Source organism: Glycine soja, chromosome 14, assembly GCF_004193775.1.
Source record: "Glycine soja cultivar W05 chromosome 14, ASM419377v2, whole genome shotgun sequence".
NCBI classification, from domain to species: Eukaryota; Viridiplantae; Streptophyta; class Magnoliopsida; order Fabales; family Fabaceae; genus Glycine; species Glycine soja.
The window spans coordinates 30622491-30632982 of NC_041015.1; the positions used below are offsets into that span (position 1 = coordinate 30622491).

At 30.8% G+C, this 10492-nt stretch overlaps 1 protein-coding gene across 4 annotated transcripts; it reads left to right on the forward strand.

Annotated features, from left to right (window-relative positions):
* The first annotated feature begins 248 nt into the window (after positions 1–248).
* LOC114383421 (ACT domain-containing protein ACR3-like) lies at positions 249–10231 on the forward strand. Of its 4 annotated transcripts, none has more exons than XM_028343100.1 (9): positions 249–407; positions 4642–4723; positions 5477–5586; positions 5959–6004; positions 6604–6718; positions 7023–7090; positions 7659–8276; positions 8718–8822; positions 9712–10231. In XM_028343100.1, the coding sequence occupies exons 3-9, from the start codon at positions 5516–5518 to the stop codon at positions 10033–10035; spliced, it is 1347 nt and encodes a 448-aa protein (XP_028198901.1). In that variant the 5' UTR covers positions 249–407; positions 4642–4723; positions 5477–5515; the 3' UTR covers positions 10036–10231. The 4 variants fall into 4 exon arrangements, with proteins under 4 accessions (XP_028198901.1, XP_028198900.1, XP_028198902.1 ...); XM_028343101.1 differs by lacking the exons at positions 249–407; positions 4642–4723 and adding exons at positions 5235–5335; positions 9115–9139 and having other exon boundaries at positions 9712–9877; XM_028343099.1 differs by lacking the exon at positions 249–407 and having other exon boundaries at positions 4572–4723.
* Positions 10232–10492: the final 261 nt, after the last annotated feature.

The following is a 10492-nucleotide window of genomic DNA, read 5'->3' on the forward strand; positions in this document are numbered from 1 at the left end:
GACAAGGATTAAAAAAAATTAATTCCAAAAACTTTTATTATAAATAAATTACAAAGAATATATATATATATATATATATATATATATATATATATATATATATATATATATATATATACAGATAACGGGTTCCCCTGCTCTTGGCTACGCGAACGCTTTTGCTTTGCTGATATATACTGCCATTTGTGTAGTTCAAAAATCACTACCAGAACAGAAACACGAAGGTTTCTCCAAAAGTGCACTGTTGTCTGTTTTTTCTCATTTCTCTCTTTCTAATTTATATAGATAGATATCTCAGAATCCGTATCACTCTGCGTTGCGCTGTGGTGGATGTGAGAAATTGAGAGCCATTTAATTTTGTGTTGGAATTGGAATCTTTGCTGGAAGTTTGATTTTCGGGATAACAGGTATGTACTTTTACTCTGAAACTTCTTTGTGAATCTGTGATTGTTGAATGTTGAATCATGCTGTTTGGGTTCTCTCACGCGAATTTTCTGACAATAGTTATTATCTTGCAAATCAATTCAAATTAAATATAATATAGGAGTTCTATTTATTGTCTTTTGAATTGAAGGAATACATTACTTAACCCTTAAAAGTCATATTCGGATTAATACAAGTGGTTAAAGGTCTAATACCAACTCTTACATTTCCTAAAGATATAGGTTTGAATTCCCATACACTATTTTCCTGGCTTTGTAGGAAATCCTTTTTAAAGAATCTCTTGATGTTTAGGAAATAATTGATGAGTAGTTATAACTGAATGAAACTAATTGAAGTTTAGACTTATACAATGATTCTCTATGTGAATCTTTCTTATCAATGTCTAAACATATCATTGGCACCCTACCTAAAAATTCATTTAGAAAACAGTGTTCATTTATGTGGCCAACTTTCTCTATGATTTCGTAGATGTGGCTTCAACATTTTATTTTTGGTCCCATGGAGGCTTCTTATACGGGGGTTATATATAAGGTTGACTTAATGATAAAGAAAAAAGAAGAAGAGATCGTGAGCTCAAATTCTCTCCACCAATCAAAATTTAACTAACATTTGTGGATCGATAAAGAAAAATATCTAACTCATAATTAAAGGTTGAACAAATGTTAATGCAATCTTCAAGAAAATTATAAAATTGACATGTTAGTTAAAAGAAGAAGAGGAAAGAAAGGACCGTGGCTACAAATTCCTTCTACAAACTAAAATTAATAAACTAGTAACTAACATTGACTAATAAAAAAATCAGTCCAATAAAAAATAATATAATCAGTGACTTTTATTTTTTTAATATCAAAATTATAATATGATATAAAATGTTTAATACGAATTTATTTTTATTATGTAGAAAAAAAACATTTTTTTGATAAGTATAGTTATTTTTCAATTATTAGTTTTAAATTATTTGTAATATGACATCCCTTATATTAGATCAATTCAAAAAAAAAATTATATAATTCAAAAAATAGTTGATATTTCATTACTCTACTTTTATTTTAACATGTACGATGTTTTTTTAAGGATCATGATGTTATTTAAAACATAAGTAAATAGTTACTTAATTACATATGCACAAATATTTAAATTGTGAAAAATTGTATCTATATATATACCATCGCATACTAATTTTTCGTCACTCACCCTATACCAAATGAAAATTTGTCCCTTACCCTCATAGGTATTCATTAAGTGAGCTAGTATTTACATGTTTATGCATATTCACATGTGTCTTTGAGTCTTCATGGATATTTTAAAATTATAATTGTTTAAAAATAAGTATAAAAAATAAAAAAATTCAAAAAATGACTTTGAAACAAATATTTATAATAAAAATAAATAATTTTAAACATATAATTATCTTTGAAGTCATATTGTCTTACACATACTCCAATAGTCATATTGTATATGTGTAAGCTACGTATTTGTACTCACTATGCGTTTGGGTATTCATGGGTACGTATGAACAATAAAAATTTTCTTAAAAACAAAAAGTTGAGTACATTATACATATGATATTGGGCTGTACCAAAACAAATACATGTGATTTAGGTATTGCTTGTGTACATATATATGACTCGTACTACAATAATAGCTTAAATAGGCTCAATGTGAGCTGAAGATTTATTTTTTGTATATACAAATCTATGTCTCTTATCGAAAATGTAAGAGTTATAATGAGGTTAAAAGAAAAATGTAAAATATAGGTGTGGAGACTAATAAAATCCATTTGAAGGCGTTGATATTCTTTAAGTTACTAGATAAACAAAATTTAGAGATGATTTTTTTCACATAGATAATAAAATAATAAGATTAAAACAGTTAAAGTGTGATATCATAGTCATGTCTAGGTGTTATAATATTGATTTTTAAAGATTCATTATAAGATTTTTTTCAAGTTGAAGAATTTAATCTCATTTTTTGATATAATTTTGTTTTTTTTTTTGTGTTTTATATCATGTATATAATTTAGTTATATTAATATACAATTATTTTTTAAAATATTTATTTTTTAACAATTTATATTAATGTATCCATATCCTAGACTTTTGAAAAATCTAGTATCTTGTACCCATAACTATTTCCATGCAACATAGATATTTTATACTAAAAAAATAAATTAAAATAACTTATTATATATATATATATATATAATTAGGAATATTTAATTAAATTTAAATTTAAATTATGAGTATTCGTGCGAGTACGTTGCCACCTGGCCTAATAATAAGCAGACAGAGAAAAAAATAATTTACTTAACCACGAATACACATGGATTTTTCTCAATTTCATATAAAACTACGATGAAAATCTTAGTAGATATAAGATATGCCATGTGTCTGCATGTATACAAAATCATTATAAAGGAATATTTTTAAGAAACTTACAGAAAAGGGTGTTAGTAATTAAGTCATCGGATTGAGCGGTGGTAACTTTAAGATCTTTCTATATTATGGAATATATAATTGAGGATGATACGGTGATGGCAACTTGGCACGGATGTACCTTCTGTGATGTTAAATTCACAAATAAAGGGAAACAAAATAAGTATTTCTATTAAAGTTGGAATCAGATATATTTATGTCACTTTCAAGTCATTTTGGTCGGACTTCTAAGATTCCATTGTGCTTGCTGCAATGTTACGAGTTACAAATTCGTGGCGATCGAAGCTTCATTGTCATTCATTTGGGTATGATATGCATGGGCTTGTAAAGTCTAAGAATGTCTGATCACCACGTGGAACTTTATATTTGCTTGATGGCGTGTTTGGAACTGCCTCTACATGGATTGGACGTAGAAATTACATTATTATGTACCATAAAAATGAACGTGCTACCAACTCAGGTTGACGTGTAAGAATTCTCGACTCTTAATTAAATAATAGATTAAGAATTCAATTCTGAAATCTTGTCATGAATGGAGTAAACTTAGTTGAGAGGATCTGTTATTCTTTTCCTTCAATGCCACGGAGGTGATCCTATGTTCATTGGGAGACACTCATTGTAAAAGAAAAAAAAGAATATGAAAACTGAAACTGTTGACTAAAGTGGCCTCTTCATCTACCAACATGCCTGAGCGGATCCCTTTAAAAAGTTCTTTAGTAAAAATTACCAATTAAGCAAAGTTAATGATAAAATAATGTGATTGAAAAATGATATCACACCAGAGGTGGTCACACAAATTTTTCAATAAAATTTAATCATTAATAAAATTATTGATATTCAATTCTCAATGTCATGATAATTAACCTTAAAAAAAGTCACCTCTCCATCTTCTTAACCTTTTCTATTAGTCACTTTCTCATTAATTTTATACTTCCTATGTTCCACTTTATATGATGTTTTAGCAAAAAAAAAATATATTCCAAATTAGTTATCATTTTTCAAAAACCAATGAAGTATTAAATATTTTTTCATTAAATACCCTTAGTGAGAGTAGTTTTTATCAGATAATAACTAATTAGAAAGATAAATTATATATTAAAAAAGTGTTCAAACCTTATAAATGTCATATAATATGAAGCAAAGGGAGTATAAGATTACTTTATTTATAAAATATGCTTATCTAGAGAGAGAAAGAAAAAGAGAGAAATATAGAGTTTAATCATAATCAATAAAAAATTATCGTTAGTACAACTTTTAGAATAATTATTATAAAAATAAATAAATTTATCATACCTGACGACTTGTGATTGAAAAGATAATATAAAATTACATTATACCGTGAATGCATAAACTATTTTTTCATATATATATATATATATATATCATAAAAAATCTTCAATTTAAAAGATAAATTAATAAAATTCAAAAATAGTTTAATAACATGTAAAAGCATTTATTCTATCAAGTGTCAACAAATCAAATTTTTATTAATATAACTTTTAAGGTAGTTATTATAAAAATTAATAAATTTATTATAAATATTGATTTATGATTAAATAACAGCATATAAAACTATAGATATCCTGTTTTCTTATTAAGAAAAATATGTATATTAAAGTAAGTGCCAAAATTTATATTAAGGATGTGTGATCCCACCATATATATTGTCAACCCAGCACATGAAAGATGGTAGCTTGAAGGTGATTCTAGCAACAAAGAAATCGATATATCGCATAATATTCAGAAAATAATCACTATGCAGGCCTTGGAACTCAGAAAAAGTTGCACGAACAACTCTCAACCAGAGGAACCATCTTGCTTTCTGTGATCCAACCCAAATAATTGTAAGTTTTGTTACTCTATTTGTAAAGTAAAATGCTTTATTGCGTGCTCAAAAGAAAGGAAAAGGTAATAGCATTTCATATTTCCACTATGGCATTAATATACACTACTCTGGATTCTTCAATGCACCGATCCAGGTTTTGCACCGAAAATGTCTCCTTTTACTGATGCCATGATTCTCTTGTCATCTTCTTTATTCTTCTCTCTCTCTCTCTCTCTTGCATTTCATAATCTACTGGACAATGAACGTTCAGTGCTTAACATGTGATTATTCCTAAAGTCATGTTCAAAGGTCAGGAAATGAAGCACGAGGATTCTTTTACACATGCTTGGAAGAATGTGTGCCTAGAGCATTGCATTAAGTAGAGCTTTATCACCCCCCACTGATGACATCATGGTTTTAAAATATTATTTAAATTGTGCTATGATTTTTAAAATTGTGAAAAATTGCAGGTATATATATATATATATATATATATATATATATATATATATATGGCATATTGTGGATATGCACTTCATAGTTCATAGAACTACTATGTACCACAACATATAGCACTCATGATGGGGTCTTTCATAGGAACTGCACAATTCATTTGATTGATTTCTTTGCTGTATGGTTTCATTAGTTACTTGTGACCTGTTTTGCACTATCTGGTTATAAGTATTATATTGTATAATGCAAATTGGAATCTTCTGAAGAAAGTAACGGTTCTGTTTCCTCCTCTGACTAGAATTTTCAACTTTGTTAAAAGGGAAAACGAGGCCAGGTGTTGACTGGGGAAGCTGATTGAATGGCAAAAGTTTGTTGGCCATATTTTGATCCGGAGTATGAGAACTTCAGCAACAGGATCAACCCTCCAAGGTTCACTGTTATCTTCCCTTGAATTACAACTTTGGTTTTCTTTTCTTTTCCTTTTGTTTCCAATGGTATGCAAATTATGTAGATTCTCTTGGCATTTGTGGAAATTTAGGCCTCTTTTGGATTTTCCTGTGATGCTCAATTGCTTTAATACAATCTTAATAAAAAGGAAAAAAAAAAAAAACAGAACAACATAAAATTAAAACCTTCAGTAATTCCTAACTTAACTAGTCATGCGTTATATAAGGAAGATGTCATCAATTTAATCCTCTCTCGAGTCAAGTTAAAACTCCCTGTGAAATTGGGGTTAGTGGTGGAATTTCTATTACCCAGAAGAAGTGACTCTTTGATGGTAACTTTGTTTCCACTTCGCAGGGTCTCTGTGGACAATGATAGTTGCCATGATTGTACACTGATCAAGGTATAATTTCTCAAAATGATTAATTATTATAATGATATTTATCATGGCCTCTTTGGCAGCTCAGCATCTTAGGAAACCTACCAAGCCCATGTGGATTTTTAAAGTTACTTTATTAACCCACCCATTGCCCTATTTTTTTCAAACTACGTACATTGAATTTTACATTATTCTTAATTCTTATGTGCCAAATGAGACTTTGTTGTCCCTCATTCAATTCTCTGAGCTTAATCAAAAACATTAGCCAAATTTCATTTAACAAGAAGATCATTCTCATCCCACCCACAAGTGATACCACTTTCTTGATTGCCTTTGATTAGAAACTCATGTTAAGAAGTATTTTCTTCCTTGATCTACTTTGAATGTTTAAACAGAAAACTCAATTGAAAAACTTATTGAATACATAGAAATTCTGTTAAAACCCCATTAAGTCAATTGCTAAAAGATTAAGTTATGCAAAACAGTAGTCTATCCCAAGTGGCGGCTATCATCAGCAGATCATTTTTTTCCATAGTTCTTGAAAGAATCATTAATATGGAGATAAGTTTATGCAATATCTAATGAGTCCTTTTTATTTCTTTATTTCAAAAAATAAACTGCAGTTTGATAGTATTAACAAACCTGGAATTCTGCTGGAAGTGGTACAAATCCTGACAGATCTTGACTTCATAATTACCAAAGCTTACATATCTTCTGATGGTGGATGGTTTATGGATGGTATGTTCGTGATTGAAAATTGAATCGGTAATGCATTGACTACACAGATTTGTCTTGTCCTTGCTTGTTGTTAGCCTAATTAGAAGCTGGTAATATAGAGAACACTGGTTGTTATCAAGATGTTCTATATTTTGTTTTCTCTTGACTATGTATGAAAATGTCCATGAAGTATTTCTCTCTGTAGTATACTAAGTACTTGACAGAAAACAGCACACTTATAGTTCTTATGGACATGTTTACTAAAATATTGTCTTGTAAATAAAAATGATACGAATTTAACACGTTTACCTAATGGAATAAACAGTATTTCATGTCACGGATCAGCAAGGAAAGAAGATAACAGACAGCAAAACGATTGACTTCATTGAAAAGGTACTCATCTTTTCCTCTATATCTGATATATTCTTATAGTAAGATTGAGATATAATGTGATAGCAATTTAACAACCAAGTAAAACGATTCAAATTATTGATGTACGTAATAGATGGAAATAGCACAACACATTTAAGAGTTACTTAATTGAAGCATTGTTTTAACAATAAGCTTATATGTCTTAGGAAGAAACCATACATGATTGCCAATTCTTATTTTGTTCTTTCAAAACGCATGAATAGTGGTATAAGCCAAATACTTGGTTCACACCATATTCAAAACCAGATATGATCTGTACCCTATTTCATTTTTGAGTCTTCAAGGCACTTCCATAGTAAGAGAAAAATTCTGCACTCACTCAGGAACTTCCACACACTCTAGGAAATCCCCTAGTGATATTGCCTATAACTCATAAACCTTGAGAAATGACCATGTTCATGCTAGAAGTTACCTACCCTTCCATGTCCATAACTGCATATAGCAGAATTGCACCCTTGGAGAGACATAGGAGACATAAGTAGATTAACACACATCAAATGCTGAGAGTTAGTTGTTAACATTACAACAGACTCTAGGACCAAAAGGCCAGAGCACAGAAGGGGTGAATTGTTGGCAAGGCAAAAGGGTTGGAGTGCACTCAATTGGTGATCACACAGCTATTGAGCTCATCGGTAGAGACCGCCCTGGTCTTTTGTCTGAGATATCAGCAGTCCTTGCCAGCCTCCAATTCAATGTTATCGCAGCTGAAGTTTGGACTCATAACAGGAGAATTGCTTGTGTCCTTTATGTCAATGATGCTACAAACCAAGCCATGGATGACTCAAAAAGATTGTCTATTATGGAGGAGCAGCTTAACCACATCCTACGCGGGTGTGAGGATGATGAGAAAGTGGCTAGGACCAGTTTCACAATGGGTTTCACCCACATGGATCGTAGGCTCCACCAAATGCTGTTTGCTGATAGGGATTATGAGAGTGTTGGATTAACAACCACAGATGTTGATTGTCCTCCTTCTTTTAGGCCAAAAATCAGAATAGAACGTATTGTGGAAAAAGGTTACTCAGTGGTTAGTGTGAGATGCAAGGATCGAGCAAAATTGATGTTTGACATTGTTTGCACTCTCACTGACATGGAATATGTTGTTTTCCATGCTACAATCTCATCCGAAGGGCAATATGCATCTCAGGTACACATCATTTATGAACAATAATCCATTCTGTACTTTGATTTACCTATCACATATGCATAAATACAATTCTCATTTTTGGTTTTCTGAATTGATGTACATGACTCAAATCTTAAGGGTATAAATGTAGTAATAGTTTGTACTATTATGAGCAACTGCAAATTTAAAATAATTCATACAAGGAAGTAATCAAGAAGTGTTTAATTTTATGTTCTATCAGTGTAAATTAAACTAATTAGATATATCAAGGTATATATGAATTTTAAGGTTACCATTGTAAAATTCAATAAACTTATTATAGATAACAACTCGTGATTGGATGACACTATAAAACTATTCACACTATTCTGCATAGACTATTTACTCTTGATAAAATTAGAAATAGAAAGACAAAATTGAGAAATATTGTGGACTAATAAAGTGTTGGTGTGGCAATGTTAGGAGTACTTTATCCGGCACATGGATGGATGCACGCTTGATACTGAAGGAGAGAAAGAAAGGGTCATCAAATGCATTGAAGCTGCTATACAAAGAAGAGTTAGCGAGGTAATACACCGTTAAAATTTGATTTTTATATGCTTCTTTAACTCATACCAAAAGAAGACAGGGATGAACTTTTAGTTCTCAACTTAGTAAGTCCTTTGATTTCATGTGGTTGTTTTCCAATACTCTTTATTTTAATTAGTGAGTTAATTATTTTCTCTTGATCCCTCTTCTAAGTCACTGCTCTACTACTATTAATTCTTTTTTGCTCATTTCTTTCTTTCTTTCCCTCTTTCTTTCTCTGTATCAGAAAGTCTTATGAGTTTAACCCAATTAATACATTTTGCACCTGCAGCTATCTACTTGTATTGTTGCGAATGGTACGACAGATATATGGGGCTAAGTCCACTCAGATTGTATGTGACCATCATATCCACCTAATGAATCGGTGACAGTGATGGTCTTTTGTCTTCAATAGAGCATTAGAGCTTAAGAACCTATATGCTTCACGTAATATCATCTCATCCACATCCCTCTAAGTCTCTAACTCGAGGAATTATTACATGGTAAATATTATTCATGGTCCTAATCAAACTCTAGGTGACATATAACTGAGTTTTTCTAATTAATTCTTTTTAGTAAATTGAAAATCTTAGTTATATGTTACTGCATGAAGATTGGTAAGGACCATAGGTCCCAGACTATGTAATAATTTTTCGAATGAACCAAAAATAAAAATAAAAAAAAAATAAAGGGAAAGTTTGTTTTGCTTTGTTTGATTGTATGCAAATTGAGTTTATGTGACAAAGGTATGTCACTATCAGCCATATGCTGGAACAACATACAATTAATTATGTGGCAAATGTCACTATCCATATTTGACATTGTATGCATACAATTATTATCATCATCATGATTCTGTTAGCATTGATTATGTGGATTATGGACACAGGGTGTGAGTCTTGAGCTGTGTGCAAAGGACAGAGTGGGGTTGCTGTCTGAGGTAACAAGGATTCTAAGAGAGAATGGCTTGAGAGTTAGTAGGGCAGGTGTGTCAACTGTAGGGGAGAAAGGCTTGAATGTGTTCTACGTGAGAGATGCATCTGGGAACCCAGTGGACATGAAGATCATTGAAGCACTACACAAGGAAATTGGACAGATAATGATGGTTAATGTAAAGAGGGTACCTGGCTATGTCAAAGCACCAGCTGAAACCCGAGGATGGGCTAAAACAAGCTTTTTCTTTGGGAACTTGTTGGAAAGATTCTTGACCTGACAATGAAAGTTGAGATTCTTGCAACTGATTCTAGGTGCTTGGTAAAGGACACAACAAAATGTATATACTTAAGAATAAGAATACAGTTGTTGCGTGTGTCAGACTTGAGTAGGGCTTGATCTTGGTCCCTTTCTTTCAAACCAATGCTTTATAAACTTGAGTAAGTTATATTCAGACTTTTTCTTTTGCATGTCTATCTATCAATGTTATCTTATTTTTAACTCTAATTTACCTTCTGCCTCTTCTTACCAATTAAAGTGGCAAAGGTTGAATATTAATGAATCGTATCACCAAGGTCAGTCTAAAATTGGTGATGCATATTGATCATTAGATTATATTATAAATGTTTAATATTAAACATAAAAAATATCTTTCTTAAGCTATCATATAATGTTATCTATATTCTCATGTAGCGTAAAGTTGACTCAAAATGTCAATAATGTTTGTTAGCTAGTTG

Coding starts and splice junctions, on each gene's coding strand:
- LOC114383421 (XM_028343100.1), top strand. CDS start 5,516: ATGGCAAAAGTTTGTTGGCCATATTTTGATCCGGAGTATGAGAACTTC. Junction 5,587..5,958: donor AACAGGATCAACCCTCCAAG/GTTCACTGTTAT, acceptor TCCACTTCGCAG/GGTCTCTGTGGACAATGATA. Junction 8,823..9,711: donor TACAAAGAAGAGTTAGCGAG/GTAATACACCGT, acceptor TTATGGACACAG/GGTGTGAGTCTTGAGCTGTG.